This window comes from Festucalex cinctus, chromosome 1 (genome assembly GCF_051991245.1).
Source record: "Festucalex cinctus isolate MCC-2025b chromosome 1, RoL_Fcin_1.0, whole genome shotgun sequence".
Taxonomy (NCBI): domain Eukaryota; kingdom Metazoa; phylum Chordata; class Actinopteri; order Syngnathiformes; family Syngnathidae; genus Festucalex; species Festucalex cinctus.
Window position 1 is genome coordinate 24,703,015 of NC_135411.1, and position 17,541 is coordinate 24,720,555.

General features: G+C 38.1%; 1 protein-coding gene across 2 annotated transcripts in view; it reads left to right on the forward strand.

Annotated features, from left to right (window-relative positions):
- Nucleotides 1–16,856, forward strand: part of LOC144021048 (integrin beta-1-like) — a 26,319-nt gene extending 9,463 nt beyond the window's left edge. For both annotated transcript variants that reach the window (XM_077525038.1, XM_077525047.1), the window contains exons 4-15: nt 1,015–1,237; nt 1,313–1,483; nt 4,982–5,376; nt 6,383–6,478; nt 6,565–6,654; nt 6,731–6,871; nt 7,167–7,369; nt 9,463–9,701; nt 9,946–10,168; nt 11,968–12,200; nt 12,468–12,634; nt 15,228–16,856. In XM_077525038.1, the coding sequence (XP_077381164.1) occupies nt 1,015–1,237; nt 1,313–1,483; nt 4,982–5,376; nt 6,383–6,478; nt 6,565–6,654; nt 6,731–6,871; nt 7,167–7,369; nt 9,463–9,701; nt 9,946–10,168; nt 11,968–12,200; nt 12,468–12,634; nt 15,228–15,293 (2,247 nt within the window). In that variant the 3' untranslated portion in view covers nt 15,294–16,856. The remainder of the gene's footprint in view (nt 1–1,014; nt 1,238–1,312; nt 1,484–4,981; nt 5,377–6,382; nt 6,479–6,564; nt 6,655–6,730; nt 6,872–7,166; nt 7,370–9,462; nt 9,702–9,945; nt 10,169–11,967; nt 12,201–12,467; nt 12,635–15,227) is intronic.
- The last annotated feature ends 685 nt before the right edge of the window (nt 16,857–17,541 follow it).

Below are 17,541 nucleotides of genomic sequence, written 5' to 3' on the forward strand. Positions count from 1 at the left end.
ACACTAATGTCATCATCTCCACTAGAAACTGTTCGGTTCCTAAAACATTTAATTTTTGTGTCGTTGTCAATTTTGTGTCATCCTCCCCTGTTGATATGAGCCAGTTCCAGCCGTCTAAAAACACGGTTTACTTGAGGGGAAATAAGACTACATGATATTGTGGTTTATTAAAAAAAAAAAAAAAAATGTCTGTACAGTGGTACCTCTACTTACGAAATTAATTGGTTCCGGAAGAAAGTTCTTAAGTAGAAAATTTAGTAAATAGAGACGCATTTTCCATGTAAATGCCCTAATCCCTTCAGAGCCTCCCAAAATTCAGACATAGATGTTTTATAAAGCATAAAAATGCATCAAAACATGTAACAAATACATGTTACAATTAGATTATTGCACAATAAATGAGAGTTCTGCGTAATGTAAAAAACAAAGAATAGAGTAAAGAATAAAAATGAAAAACTTACTGTGCCTTCATCAATCACCAATTGTTTGAATTTTTGCACAAATTCGTTGGCCGTTAGTTAATACATTTACGAAAAACTATCGGAACACTTCATGGGCCGCGGGATAAATGATGAGGACGCTGTATAGACACCGATCTAGTATCTAGGCTCATAGATACCTATGGTAAAGGTTCCTCTTAGCCAATGGGATGCCAGAAACATGCACAAACACCGATCTAGTATTTACGCTCATAGGTACCTATGGTAGGAAATAGCCATAGCCGAAAGTATTTTGCGTTTGGTAATGTATTTTTACCTTCGTATCTAGAAATTTCTTTCGTAACAAGAGGCAATATTTTCCCGCTTAGGCGTTTCGTAACTCGAAAATTTCGTATGAAGAGCGTTCGTAAGTAGAGGTTCCACTGTACTGTAAAAAAAAAAAAGTCAGCATGAGGAGCAAATTGCGAATGTGCGGATGATTGACTGGCAGAAGTCACATAGTTCGTTTAAGTGACCAAATTTCGTGTCCCTAGACATAAACTAAACTAGATGTTGTCTTCTGTGGGCCGGTCAGGACTTCCTCTCGGTGGGCGAGTCCAAGTCTGCTCGCTGTGACGACCTGGAGTCTCTGAAGACCAGGAAGTGCAACGTGGCCAAAATCGAGAACCCTCGTGGCAGCATCGTGATCAACAAGAACAAACCAGTCACCAACCGCAAGAAGGACGAGACTGATAAGCCCAAGCCTGAGCAGATCACGCAGATCCAGCCTCAGAAGCTCACCCTCACCCTCAGATCAGGTATGTCAGTTTTCGGAATAGTACTTTTGAAAAAGCGTTTCCTGTGTGCTGATTTTGTGGTGATTCATGCCGCAGGCGAGCCACAGACTTTTGATCTGAAGTTTAAGCGAGCTGAGGACTATCCCATAGACCTGTACTACTTGATGGACCTGTCCTACTCCATGAAAGATGATCTGGACAACGTCAAGAACCTGGGGACAGACCTCATGAGGGAAATGCAGACCATCACATCAGACTTCAGGATTGGTGAGGAAAAGTCTTTCCTCGTGGCACGTTTCCACGGAATTATGACCTTTTGGAGGACCGTTGTGTGTTTTGTCTCCATTTATTTCTTGGGTCATTTATCCAGGACCTTTTTTGTAGTGGTTTTCCATGTCTCTCTCACCAACACACCTGATGATCGTTATTAGGCTTCATGCAAGCTTGCTGATTAGCTAATCGTTTGAAACACCTGTGTTTCTGTGGGAGACATGGAAAACGGGCTGGACAGAGGTACTTGAGGACCGCCGTTGAGAACCACTGGTCTACAGCACCAAACCTTTGAGCACCAGGAACTACAAGTACAGTGGTACCTCTACTTACGAAATTAATTGGTTCTGGAAGAACGTTCTTAAGTAGAAAATTTTGTAAGTAGAGACGCATTTTCCATGTAAATGCCCTAATCCGTTCCAAGCCTCCCAAAATTCAGACATAAATGTTTTATAAAGCATAAAAATGCATCAAAACATGTAACAAATATATGTTAAGATTATTGCGCAATAAATGAGAGTTGTGCATAATGTAAAAAATAAAGAATAGAGTAAAGAATAAAAATGATGGTCATTTACCTTTTTAACTGCAGTCCTCATCGTTTTTTGCCCTCTTTGGTTCATGTTCTCCTCTCTCAGAGGTTTTTTTTTTTTTTGCTTGGTGTTTTGTAAAGAACTGATCCATGGATGTTTGCTTTTTTTTTTTTTTTTTTTTTTACCTTTCGTATCTAGAAATTTCTTTCGTAACAAGAGGCAATATTTTCCCGTTGAGGCGTTTCGTAACTCGAAAATTTCGTATGAAGAGACGTTCGTAAGTAGAGGTTCCACTGTACCAGCAGCTGAAAGCTCCATGATATTTAACTTAAGTTAAAATTGTGACTTTTCTTCTGTGTACTTCGGGGCCACCAAGAAGAAATAATTCTCAGCATTATTTCCAGGGACAATAGTTACCAACAAGTAAAAATTCCTGCAATTATAGGTGGTAAACATGGCGCTAGTCCCTGGAACTTTGACTTGGACCTTCTGCTTTAGTTCCACAAGTTGCAAGTAACAGGAAGTTTCTTTAGTGGGGCAGAGGTCTCAATTCCAGGGACTACAAATAGTACCAACTAAAATATCTTGGACTGTTAAGTACAGGATGAAATGCAGCTTTAGTTCCTGGAATTTTAGGTGAGAAATGTACTTTTGGTTCTAGAGCTACAGGAATTAAAGGGTGTATTCAGAACTGCACTGTTTGGTCCGCTTTAAACGGACCAGTGTTCGTTTCCCACGCTGGTCCGGGCCTTTTGTGCAGGTCTGAATACACACAAATGAATCCTGGTGCGGCCCAAACAACGCAGTCTGAATACAAACCACGGCTGATCCGCTCCAACTGCAGGACATATGTGCCTATTGGGGCTTAACAAGCCACCGTAGCCAAGCATTGTGTGGATGAAATATTGCTTGGTAATTAATAGGGGTGTGAATTGCCTCGTACCTGACGATTCGATTCGTATCACGATTCACAGGTCACGATTCGATTCGATACCGATTAATCCCGATACGAATTTATAAGTCGATTGTTGCGATTTTTTTTCATTCAAATTTAGAAAATACTAATCAGTAAGCTTGTAGAGTGTAAGATTTATATGAAAATGTATTATTTATTTATCTGAAATTTCAGTCTTATAGAGGTTGTAATCTGTTTCATGTTTAAACAGCATTAGAATAAAATATTAAGGCTTAACGTTCATATAACATTCTTCCATGCTTAAGGTGTGAATCCTTAAAAAAAAAAATAAAAAAAATAAAATAAAATAAAATAAAATAAAAAATCGATTTAGCCTATTATTGAATCGATTCGAGAATCGCGCGATGTAGTATCGCGATATATCGCCGAATCGATTTTTTTTTAACACCCCTAGTAATTAATATTGGATAGGAAGAGTACACGACTGGTTTTCTATTGTCAGTTTTAGAAACGTTTGTAACAAGAGCAAATGTTTATCGTAGAGAAACAGAAGAAAAAGCAACAGTCACTCCTGCAGTGGACTCAAGATTCGGTCAGTGACCAGGCACACTGTAGGAAATTACACGTATGCATAGAAAAAGCTCAGACGTCTGACAGAGCGACAGGTTGTGACACATTTGTGACACTTCCCTGAAAAAATAAGTCGATTGTGAATTATTTTGTTCCCCGTTTGTAGTATTTGATTACGCATTCGACTAGTTAGGAGCGGAATGGAGAAGAGCAGACATGTACGTACACTCAAGCAATGTTACATTGAGTCATAATATTGCCAGTATTTAAAACTGATGACATCAGATGCATTCAAATACAGTACTGCAAGAATATGGCATGCAATGTGAAAGCTCATACAGTATATACTAGGGATGTAACGATAAGAGTGATATCGTGATATTAAAACTCCCACAATATAGTCGTCGTCATGGTCATGATATTTAAATGCAACACATCTGTTAAAAAAAAAAAGTCAGATTGATTTCCATATGTGCAGTTCTAGTACCCTCTGGTGGCTAGTTTTTTAATGCAATTTAATTTTCATTAGGGATGTTTTGGCTCTTCTATGTTTAAAATCTACACTAATTGTCAATTGAAAGGGACCGTAATATGCCTGTGAAGCAAGTCAATATGTGGAGGAACTCAATTTGTGCGTGCATTAACAACATAACATAATAATAAAATATAATAATAATAATAATAATAACAACATTGATGTTATGTACAAAAGCACAATATTGTGCTTTTTTTTTTTAGTATGAGCTCGTTTTTTTTTTTTTTTACAATATTGTAACTTTTTTTAAATATCGCCAACCTTCCCACAATATTGTGATAATCATCGTATAGTGAGATTCATATCGTGATATCGTATCGTGACGTTTGGATATCGTTACATCCCTAGTATATACATAAATATACACAGTGTACGTACATTAACATGTATACATCCTAATATTTTGAATTAATTAATTAAAAAATAATGTGAAGTTCTTTTGTCAGTTTAAATTTTGCTGCTTTTGCTGGTGTTTTAGATTTTTGTCAAGGTACCGGTTTAGTACTAGTATCGAGGTATTTTATGCAGGTATAATTCTAGGAACTGTAAGTTCCTGAAGTCTTAGTTTTATAGTAGCTCTAGTAGTACCAACAACTAAATTTCCCAGAAATTTAAGGCCAAATTATGCATCTTTACAGTAGTGCCAGTACCAACAAGTAGAATTTATTTGAATTTTAGGTGAAAATGCTACTTTAGTTTTAGGAGCTACAAGTACAAAGAGCTGAAAGTTTCTGACATTTTAGGCGGAAATATCTGCCTCTAAAGTAGTTCCTGTACTAGCAACTAAAACTTTGTGGAATTTTAGGTGAAAATAGTTCTATAGTTCCTGATAATATCTGAAGAAAAATGTTAGTAAATTTAGGTGCAAGTTGAGCTTCAGTTCCAGTAGCCTTAGTAAGTACCATGACTTTAAAGGGGTAAAAGTGGTTCTCCTCCGGCAGGGTTCGGCTCATTCGTGGAGAAGACGGTGATGCCATACATCAGCACCACTCCGGCGCGCTACAAGAACCCATGCACGGGCAGTCAGAACTGCACCAGCCCCTTCAGCTACAAGAACGTCCTGAAGCTGACCAGCAAGGGCGACCAGTTCAACCGGCTGGTCAGCCAGCAGCAGATCTCAGGAAACCTGGACTCTCCCGAGGGAGGCTTTGACGCCATCATGCAAGTGGCCGTGTGCGAGGAGCAGATCGGCTGGAGGAACGTCACTCGCCTCCTCGTCTTCTCCACCGACGCTGGATTCCATTTCGCCGGAGATGGAAAACTGGGCGGCATCGTGCTTCCCAATGATGGGAAATGTCACCTGGAGAACAACATGTACACCATGAGTCACTACTATGTAAGACATCATTTACTTCTTCTTACAGGAGCCTAATTTTTATTTGTAATACTCCTAAATAATTTAAAAAAAAAATACAGCTAGGTTGCAGCCGTTGTTTGAATAACCTAAGTAATTTGATTACAAAAAAGGTCTAAGAAAAATATTTTCCAGAACAGGAGGAAATAGTCTGTAAAAGACAGCAAATGTCCTAAGTTGAGGATTGTTTCACATAAAAAAAAAAAACGAAGTGCAAGTTGTACCACAACAGTATTGCCATGAAAATAGGTAATGAATCAAAAGTTAATTGCTAATATTACTCATTTAATATGGCCGACCATCACTGGTTTGAATGTAACTTAACACACCTGCAAAGTGGTCAAGGATAGAAAGAGCCACCGATACGGCAATGCTACCTACACCTCACGTACACATTATTGTGTTTCATAATGGAAAATTACTCTATGCGATTACTCCAATTGATTGGATAATCAATAGGATAGAATAGTTGATTCGATATTCGATAGCTACAGCCATGAACACAACTGATTATGATAAAAAGAGGGGCGACACATAAACCAAGCTTTGATGCAGATACCAAACATTCCTGGAACTCTTAATTAAAGTTCTCATTATTCACAAAACTAATTCAATTGTGAGTATTTGAGTGTTTTTTCCCCCCATATGGCCCTGTTGAGCTTCTTTGCTCTGCTGCCACCTGCTGGCCTTTTGTGTAATAACTACTATTTCTTCAACCGTTCTGTGCAATTGAGAGGCTGCATCAAAGCCTTCTGTATGCTGTAGCATAAAAAAACAAAACAAAAAAAACGTCTAAATACGTTTTGGGACACTAAAACATTTAAAATAATAATGGGAGCAAATGAGTTTACTCAGACTAATGCCTTTGGAGTGGCTGTGGTACACGTTTTTCACCCTGAGTAGGGGAAATATATATTTTTAAATATGCACATGTGGACCTAGCCTGCCGAGCCCATTCGATTAATATTGCTTATTGTTTCTATGTCAGGACTACCCCTCCATCGCCCATTTAGTGCAGAAACTGAGTGACCACAATATCCAGACCATCTTTGCAGTCACTGAAGAATTCCAACCTGTTTACAAGGTATCATTGAACAACAACATATATTTGTTTGTAACCTTTAGTTGTGTATTTATTGTGGAAAGTCACCCAGTTTTCTTTGTGTACAGGAGCTGAAAAATCTGATTCCCAAATCGGCCGTGGGAACGCTGTCGTCCAACTCCAGCAACGTCATCAAACTCATCATCGACGCCTACAATGTAAGCACACAAATTGAGTTTATATCTACAACAATATTCCTGTTCTGTTTATGAATTATGTATTCCCTTTGTGCAGTCTTTGTCATCTGAGGTCATTCTGGAAAACGGCAGGCTTCCAGAAGGAGTCTCCATCACCTACAAGTCCATCTGTAAGAACGGCGTGGAAGGGACCGGTGAGAATGGCAGGAAGTGCTCCAACATCTCCATTGGAGATGAGGTACGTGGGAAATAAAAATTATTACGGAAATTTCCACAGTTGTATCCCTTTATAATTCCTCAGCATTTCAGGTCCGCCTTGGCCCTTGAATATTGACACCTGATTTATCCACAAACTGTATTCTTTTGTAATTGTTCTATACATATTTTTACTCACTCTGTTTGTGTGCCCCTTGTGTAAAGTGTTGTTGAATATTAGAAAAGCGTTACAAATAAGAATAAGAATACAAATAAGAATTATTCATGTTATTATTATGTGTGTGGACCGTGTGTGATGTTGTCTTTGTGTTCTGCAGGTGACGTTCAAGATCTCCATCGAGTCTGAGAAGTGCCCATCACACGGCAAGCCGGAGAGCATCAAGATCAAACCGTTGGGCTTCACCGAGGAGGTGGAGGTGGTCCTCAACTTCATCTGCGAGTGTCAGTGCTCGGCCCATGGAGAGCCCAACAGCAACAGGTGTGACCAAGGCCATGGCACCTTCGAGTGTGGCGCCTGCAAGTAAGTGGCGATGTGTTTTGGGCATTTAAGAAAAAAATAACAATGTGGATTCTGGCTCGGGCTAAGCCAGTTTTTTGTGGGGGGTGTTTTCTAGATCAACCAGCGGCAGGTGAAACTATCATTTACTGAAGAGCAGTGATTCTCATACTTTTACGTGAACTACCACCTAAAAAAGAAAAATCCCTCCAAGTACCACTGTCATGATCAATATTAAAATATTATGGTGTAGGAACCAAGAATAGGCCGAGGTTTTATTCCTAAAATAAATTAAATATTGTAAGCCACTGTAACATTACATACGCTTTGAACATTAACACTGCGCTTACGTATTGGAAAAATAGAAATGTACTTGATTAATGATTGAATTAAAATGTATCACAAATAAATTCAATATACATCATGAGTGTTCAAAAAGACAAACTCTTTAACTCTTTGACCGCCAAAAACATTTAATAAAGATGAGTAAAATCACAAATCATAAATGATGTTAACTACGTTTTGTTTTGTTTTTTTAAATCAATGGGAAGTCTTAAGTGCAGCGCTGCCTGGTCAATGGGTTGTGGAATCAAAAACGGCCACTAACTATGGCCAGCAGATGGCAGCATTGTGTCATGTTTCAATGGGCTGTATGAAATTACAATGAAACATGACGGAATCTGATGAAATTGAACGTTTTCAAGGATGACGTGAATGACCAAAGCCTTTGTCACATTCAACCTAATTCATAGAGCGTCACTAAACAAAAAAATAGTGTGTTGTGGAGAAAATGTGTATTTTTACAAAAAAAAAAAATTCTCCTTTTCAATTTTCGTTTGTCACTCAAATGGCCTTTTTTCAAATTGTGATTACAAAAGAACGGAATAAGGTAGAAACATACTTTTTTTTCTAATGAAAGAATAGAATGCGATCTTTCATATATATGTAGTAAAAATAATGCAATATTCTGTTTGCCTTGAGAGATGAGTTAGAATGCTCGAAATCGGCTGGCACTATGGGGGTTGTTTTTTGGATAACGTGTGGCAGTTAAAGAGTTATCAATTAAATTCAAATGTATTGTACTGTTAAATATAGAAGTTAAATTGAACAACTGAACTGTATTTCAAAAAGTACTCTACTTAAGGTAAAGGAAAACAAAGTACTACAGTACATAGTATGTTTGATTGTATTGCATATTGCAAATGATTCTTTGGCTTGCCACGAGAGGGAGCCAGCTAGTGGTACTTTTATTCCTCCCATATGCTTTTCAACACATTTAAAGTCTCTCTCTCTCTCTCTCTCTCTCTCTCTCTCTCTTTATTTAAATTTCCATCCATCCATTTTCTTGACCGCTTATTCCTCACAAGGGTCGCGGTGGGTGCTGGCGCCTATCTCAGCTGGCTCTGGCCAGTAGGCAGGGGACACCCTGGACTGGTTGCCGGCCAATCGCAGGGCACAGAGAGACAAACAACCATCCACACTCACAGCCACACCTAGGGACAATTCGCAGTGCCCAATTAACCTGCCATGCATGTCTTTTGGAATGTGGGAGGAGACCGGAGTACCCGGAGAAGACCCACGCGGGCACGGGGAGAACATGCAAACTCCACCCAGGAAGGCCGGAGCCTGGACCCGAACCGGAGTCCTCAGAACTGGGAGGCGGACGTGCTAACCACTCGTCCACCGTGCCGCCTTATTTAAATTTGTATAACATAATTTTGAGGAAATGAAAAGACTCACTCGTTCACTGTTCTCCAAAGAGACGAAGCATATCTGCTTCAAGCTGTTTGTCACTCCCAGTTGATGATTACTGTAAAAATGACACCTAAACTAAAACAGTTTGTACAGCCAACACCAAAGTGCTTAACCAAACAAAATATAATTCCATCCAATGAAAGTCTGCTAGCTTAAGGCTAACATATAATGCAAAACGCTATAGACTGGCTAACGGAGATATTACAGTAATTATTAACCTTCAGACAACTGCTAATTTAGTACGCACGGAGCAGCAACATGAATGAACTGAGCATATTACAATACTCCCAAGCATTCTCAATTCAAAATATGAAATTTTACAAAAATGGCAATGTAATATTCAGGTAATTTTGTTTTGTGAGGTGCAACGACGGTCGCATCGGACGTCTGTGCGAGTGCAGCACGGACGAGGTTCGGACGGAGGATCTGGACGCTAACTGCCGCAAGGACAACGGCACGGACATCTGCAGCAATAACGGCGACTGCGTGTGCGGAACCTGCGAGTGCAAGAAGAGAGAGAACCCAGCTGAGATATACAGTGGAAAGTACTGCGAGTGTGACAATTTCAACTGCGACCGCTCCAATAACAAGCTCTGCGGAGGTATGCATGAGTAGCTGCTATTTCTTCAAGTCGTGGAATCAAAATGTGGTTTTTGAAAAAGTTTTTTTTTTTTTTAAATTTTTTTAAACTGAGGTTTAAAAGTCTCCAATTTCATCAAGCATTTTAAAGTCTTTATTACTTAGATTTTTTTCTTTCTTAAAACTCAGGACGAAAAGTCAGAGGTACTGCACATACGTTTGTGCTGAACGGTTGCATACATTTGTGTGTGTTTGTGTGTTGTCAGGCCACGGTCGTTGCGAGTGTCGCGTGTGCATTTGCGACAACAACTACACGGGCAGCGCATGCGACTGCTCCCTGGACACGTCCACCTGCCTGGCCAAGAACGGACAGATCTGCAATGGCCGGGGAACCTGCGAGTGCGGCGTCTGCAAATGCACCAATCCCAAGTTCCAGGGACCCACCTGTGAGATCTGCCCCACCTGCCCCGGGGTCTGCGCTGAACACAAGTCAGTACAAAATACAAACCAAAGCAGCGTTAATATTTTAGTTAATATTGGGGGGAAAATAACCATTTTATTGAGGAAAAAAAATATCCTTAAATTCAACATATCTTTTGTCTTTTTGAATTGCAGCTATATTCTTGAAATCTTACATTTTTTTCCTTGGGATATTACATTGTAAAAAAAAGATTTTTTTCTCATAATCTGAGTTTATTCTTGCAGCATTTTTTTTTTTTTGCATTGTGAATCAAGTGCCATAAAATTTCAACTTTTTGTAATAAAATAAACTTAATATGATGTTCTAAAAAAATTCATTAATTACTTCAGTCTCAAAATTAACAATTTTTGAAAAAAAAAATCAACTTTATTTTTTTATTTTATTTCTATCAACAGTTCAAACTATGGTTTAAAAAGTTTTACTTACTACGTAAATTTAAAAGAATATTTTGTAAATATACTAAATACTTATGTTGGGACTTTGCTCTCCAAAAATGTAACTATTTTTTAAAAACCATGTCTTTTTCCTGTAAATATGCTAAATTGTTGTTTTTATTTTAGGAGTACTCAGGGACTGTAAATAGAATTACATTTCTGTGAAATTGTGACTTGTAAAATTTTGATTAACTTTTGTAGAACTTAAGCTTTATTTTCATAAAGTTGCATTTTTTTTCTCCTAATATTGACATTATTCTTGTAAAATTGTTGTTTATGACTGTAATCTCTTAAAAGTATTCCTTTATTTTCATGAAAATTGCTTGTTTTATGTATTACATTATTCTTGTAAAATTAAAATGGTTAAAATCACACTAAGAATAAGAAGTCTTCTAAAGTTACAAATTAATTTTGGCAAAATTAACATTTATTTCATCTTACAATATTACAAATTTGGTCTGAGTATATATTTGTATTCTCCTCTGTTTTTCTTGTAATGTTAGGACAATTTTCGTTCTTTTTATAAACATTAAATAAATTAAAAACTCCAAGATCATTAATTATTATTATTATTATTATTACTATTTTTACAATTATAGTTTTTCCCTTTACATTATTGTGGGGAACTTGTTCTTTAAATTATTATCCAACTTTGCCATACTCTTACTTTTTTTTTTTTTCTTCAGGGCTGTATTTTCTTAGAATTAAAGGGATACTTTACTTATTTAGCCATTTTTGGCAGTCAAACATTGCCTATATTTTGCCTATAATAAATTTGATATTTTCATTATTTTTCACGTACAATTAGTACCTTTTTAAAAACACATTTTGCAACTTGCTGTCGACTGAAAATGACATCACAAGGGCTCAGGTAACCAATCACAGCTCACCTGTTTTCTAGGTTTGGTCATGTGACATTCACAAGCTGAGCTGTGATTGGTTACCAGAGCCCTTGCGATGACATTTACAGTCGACAGCAAACTGCAAAATGTGTTTTTAAAGGTACTAATTGTACATGAAAAATAATGAAAATATCAAATTTATTATAGGCAAAATATTCATGTTTGACTGCCAAAAATGGCCAAATAAGTAGTGTCCCTTTAAAGCTTTATTTTTGTAAAGAAAAAAATCTGAAACATGACTTAAAAATGATATGGTGTTTTTCTCCTCCTTTTAACATGTTTATGCAGTTTTTATATACTGGTACTTGCACTTATTTTCCTAAATTACATTTCTTGCACCATTATAAAATGTCTGCTTTTTTTTTCTTCACAATCACAAGTGACAACTCGTGATTTTTATTTTTTTTTAATGCTATTAAAAGTGACATCTATTTCCTTCAAATGCAAAAACCTCACTTTTTTTGTGGTTAGGGAGTGTGTGCAGTGCCGAGCGTTCCAAGCAGGCGAGAAGAAGGACACGTGCGAGCGCGACTGCAGCGACTTTGTGCTGATCAAGGTGAAGGACCGCGAGAAGCTTCCTCAGCCCACCGACCAGAGCTTCCCGCTCACGCACTGCAAGGAGAGAGACGCCAACGATTGCTGGTTCTACTACACCTTCGCCATCAGGAACGACACCAAGGAGGTCTACGTCGTCGAGATGCTGGGTACGAAACGTGCCGTGCCAAACCTGCACATTGTGCTGCGTCATCACAATTCGGACCTAGTTGACATGTTTTTGCAAGTGACGCGAACTGTGTGGACCTTTCCTCACATTTCGATTTTATTCTTGTAAAAATATAGCCCCCCCGTTTATGGTGTCATGCAAAACTGACAAAAGTCGTTGACGTTATCCTTTCAATGGAAGCAGAACTGTCGTTTTAATCTATTGGACTTTGATGTGATGCATGTTTTTGTTTGTTTTTTATAAACAGAATGCCCAGCGGGTCCCGATATCATCCCGATCGTGGCCGGAGTGGTCGCTGGCATCGTGTTGATCGGATTGGCCCTTCTGCTCATCCTCAAGCTGCTCATGATCATCCACGACCGGCGAGAGTTCGCCAAGTTTGAAAAGGAGAAGATGAACGCCAAGTGGGACACGGTCAGTCACATGCCTTCCTTACAAATCTAACAGTGCCACCATTATTTTGGAATCGATATCAAAAAGTAATAATATGACAGCTTCATGACATTGAATGTTTTGGTCATATTTCCACTTTATTTTCATGCAGATGGATGGATTTCTACTGTTTTATAACATTTTATTTTTTTCTTGTAATGTTTATACTTAATAATGTTTGTTATAGTGTTTATAGTACTTTATTCTGCTTTTTGGTCATTCCATGCCAAATTGCCCCATTTTTTTTTTAACCAATCAGATTTAATTTTTAACGAAACTTGCTGTATTTGTTGATATATAATTATATAGTTGTAATATTAAACAGGGCTCTAGACTAACATTTTTGCACTGGTTGCACTGGTGCAACCAACATTTTTTTTTCCTTGCGACCGCATCACATTTAACCCCGCAGTTTTACTGGTTTAATCTTACTAAAGAAGAAGAAGATGAAAAAAAAGCTGGCTGTATTTTCTGTATTTTAAGTTTTATGGCCCGGTAAATGATTAACAATCTGGAGAACTTTCAGTGTCTGTGTTGACTCCTATAAATTGGGCGCATGCAACATTATTGCTGTATGAAAGGTTTACTTTCAAGCCATTTTTCTCGTGAAAAATTATTTCGGACTAGAACTTAGTGAAGGCAAGTTCTTCCTTTACTATATTGTGGGCAACGTTAAAGGCGAAGTCCGGAGTTTTGACAGTTTCTGTTTGTAAACAAACCGTTTCTGTTTGTAAACAAACAATTCAAAATGAACCCCTCCCATGGGTCAACCCACACGAGCTCAACATTCACGCTCCCTGCCTCTGACCACACTCAGCGATCGCTGACAAGGATAATAGCTCAAAACAACATTAGCCTTTTAACTTAGCTTCAGCTTCAATGCCAGGTCTAAGTATAAGAACATAAGAAAAGTTCGACCCTCGTTCTATATTGCCGAGTTACCCTTGTCAAAGTGACTTCACCTAGCATGTTGCTAAATCAGCAGCACTGACGTTTTATTTTCTGTTTGTCACTTACCTGTCCAATAGGGCTGGTTATCGATTCAGATTTCCAAAATCGATTCGATTCGATTCGATTCAGAAGTGCCCGATTTGATTCGTTATTTGAAGGAAAAACACACCCGAAGTCGATGCCAACTTGCCGTTAGCATTTGCTAACTTCCTGTTAGTGCTATGCTAGCGATGTTTTAAAAACAAAGCGTGTTTTGTATTTAAATATGTTTGGATGTAATTCTTAACGTTGTGTATTTAGTTTTACAGTTAACACCAACTGTGGCGTCATTAAACAGCTTAAAGGACGCTTAGGGATAAGAGAATAAACAGAATAACATATGCTACAAACTTGCTAGTTGGTAATGCTATGCAAGCAAAAATGGTGCATTCAGGGTACCTTCACAGCGTCGGAAACTTCAGCTTTCTTCGATAACGTTTCAAGGCGAAAATAATCGCCAATTAGCTTAATTGGCCGATTGTTTTGGCCGATGTTTGAAGGGCAATAATCGGTCAATTACAATCTGCGGCCGATTAATTGGTCGGGCTCTATTTGGTACATTAATTTACGGGGGGAAAAAAACCTATTAAAAGTATCGATTCATGGTTTTATGAATCGATAGTGGGGTATGAAAAGGAATATCGATTCGATATCGATATATCAATATTTTAGACCCAGCCCTACTGTCCAAGCAGGCCAACTCTCCGTCGCTCTTAAGCCCAAGCCACTCCTAAAGGCTCGGGAAGCAAGTAAATGCCATCCCAAGATTTACTCTTGTTTTCGACCGTGCATGGATTGTCAATTCTGCATTTCAGTAACGCATTGACCGACAGTCCATTCATGTGTAAGTCCGTGCGTGCTGTCGAGTCACGGCGGGAGTGATGTCACGCAGCCGACAAATTCGCCCTTTGGAGGACCCAGCCTTCTGAATTTGGACACAGGCCCCGTCTGCCTACAGTGAGTGACACTCTGCGATTGGCTGGAGGGGTAAACAATTAAACAATTGTCTGTCCACAGACACGACCCTAAAACGTCCCACTGTTGACAAAACAAACACAAAATGGCAAAATACAGGCTGGGGGGTCGGGGTAGAAAAAAAAAATCAGCACCACACATTAACAGAAGCCAAGAGGTGTAGATTGAGAAGGAGTTCATGGGTATACATCCTGTATTTATATAGTGCATTTTTCGTGAAAACGGAGCGTGCCTTTAAACTTGATAATCATCTCTGTCTCATCCACTGATGTTTTTGCCACTGCCTGCTGCTGAAAGGCAGATAAGAGGAGCCACTTAGGCAGTGCATTTGTCACGGCATGTTCGGTGTTTTGTCAGCACTTGAAATCGTAGTGTATTACAACTAGGCACAAATGCACTATTACTGGCCACACCATAGTCTACACACATCTACAATAAATGCACACATCGTATTATTGGCTTTGGCAGCGAAACTGGCCAAGGCATCGTTTTTGAAATGTATATTCTTAAACCTTATTACTGCACCATTGTGAATTTAGGGCGCCCAAAATGGGAGCACCCTAGAGCTCTGTTTAAACGCATTTGTTTGTTTGTTTTTTTCCCCATATAGGGTGAGAATCCCATCTACAAGAGTGCTGTTACCACGGTGGTCAATCCAAAATACGAAGGTAAATAATGGAGCGAGCGTCATGGTCTCCAAGGAAACACTGTATGGCAAAGAAATTTGGGGATTCTTAAGGGGGTTATTGTGTTGTCACGCTTTTATTTTGCGCCACTATTGCTCTCATTTTACTATGCATCAGTGTGTACAGTTTTGTTTGTAAAGAAAAACAAATGGCTTTCATTTTATTGTTCTCATGAAAAGGTGTGGTACTGATACTTGTAGACATTTTTTGGTACCTGATAGCTTAACTGTGCCTCTTGTTAAGTCAAGCCATCAGTGATTTTTATGGGATGTTGATCAAGATAAAGTGTGCAACATGCCATGTATGTTAATATAGTATGTAGTCCCTTGTGGAGGTTGAGAATTCTATGGACGCATACTGCCACACACAAAAAAATTCCACTATCACATTTTAACGTGACAAATTTCACTTTGCAACGCGACAAGTTTGTTGTCATTAACATATGTTTGACTTCCACATTTCGGTAAAACAAAATGAAGCAAATATCTTCAGGTTGAGGTCACTGGCAGAGCCCAATATGTCTTTTGAAAGTCATCTTAAATCTTTTGAAACACTTAGCCTTATTTTTCTTCAGTATTATACAAGAGCAGTCTAATTAATAAAGATGGTAAGTTGGCTTTATAAGATGAAAAAAATAGGACTGCTGAACCTGAAGAAATTGCTCCGTTTTGTGTTTTGTTGAATGCAGAAGTCAAACTTGCCATGTTTTAATATGAAACTTATATTGTAACGTGAAACATATCACATGAAATTTATCACATTAAAATGTGAAATTTATTACATCAGAACGTGATACTGAACTTTTTTTTTTTTTTTGGGTAGTGTAGCAGCAATATGCTTCCGTAGTCTAATGTTTGGGTTTTGTGTAAAAAGCCATATTCATAGAACATGCAGGGTGCTTGACTAGGTTGGATTTGATTGATTGATGGAAACAATCAGTTTAAACGTGAAAGAAGTGTACAGAACTTCTTAGGACTTGTTTTATTATTTCTAAAGCCAACTCAGGTGCGTAACTTCTTCACAGCATTGCCAAATTTATAGAAAAACACGCCATGTCTGTATTTTTTTATTTTTTATTTTTTTTTTTACTCATTGACTTTATTTTATCAAAGAAAGGACAGCAGGAAGTGGATTGTGAAGATCGGGGCTAAGGTAATATTTGTTTTTAAACATGTGCGAAGATAGAAAGGTTTCACTTGATTACATCTGTTGTTTTAAGTGCCTTTTGAAAATAAGTAGCCACAATTGCATTTGTGTATTTCAGAAATTATTTATTGAATTAAAAAACAAACAAAAAAAAACAACCTCAAATTCAGTCTTGATATTTTGTTGTATTTTGTGCGTCATTTATAGCTGGGACTATCATAATTATGTTTTGTGTGTGTGTGTTTGCTATACAGTCAACGTAAAGCAAAAATTATCAACCTAAACGACAAATATTAGTTCAACTAAAACTGATTTGTGTTCCCATAATTGTTCTCCTGGTTTTGCTACGTGTAATAAAATATTGTTTTGTGATTTTTATAATTAAAATACTTTGTGTCATTGTGTTATTTAATATTGTGATGTTGAATTAATTTAGCAAAATGATTGGAAAAAGACCAACAATATTTTTAAACACCCCCCCCCCCATGGTGGTCTCCCAGGCGGAGGAGCGAACCCACGCCAACGGGTGCAGAAGGCAAGTGACTGTTCCACTACTCCACCTGAGCCCTTTTTGAACACAATTTTGGGTTTGGTTTATTCTTTTTTTTTCCATTCGGACACCAGCTTACATCGATCACATCACATCATTTGCACCATTGACATCCGAAAGAAGGGCTGACGGGTAGAAGCCGGTGGCTTATTCGAGACCCATCCCCGTTCAAACCATCATGAATCTTAACGTGTGTCTGTGCTAGTTGTTTGGTGATATGACGTTCGCAAAGCAACAACAGTATTGTGACGTTATTATGTGTCGACAGCAGAGGGCGATATTGCCCAACATGACCACTTGAGATGGATGGAAATTGATGACTTTTTAATTCCTGTGCAACATTTTACATATAAATAAATAAAGTGCGGTTTATGACCCCCTTTCAGCAATTTTCTACTACCATGACTTAGCCCAAAAATATTTTGGGGAAAATTAATATTTTTCTTCTGTTATCCTTCAATTTAATGTCATTAAATAAATGTTCTTCCCTATAATAAAACGATGACTTAATTTTGTGACAACAGCTTGGTATAATTTTCATA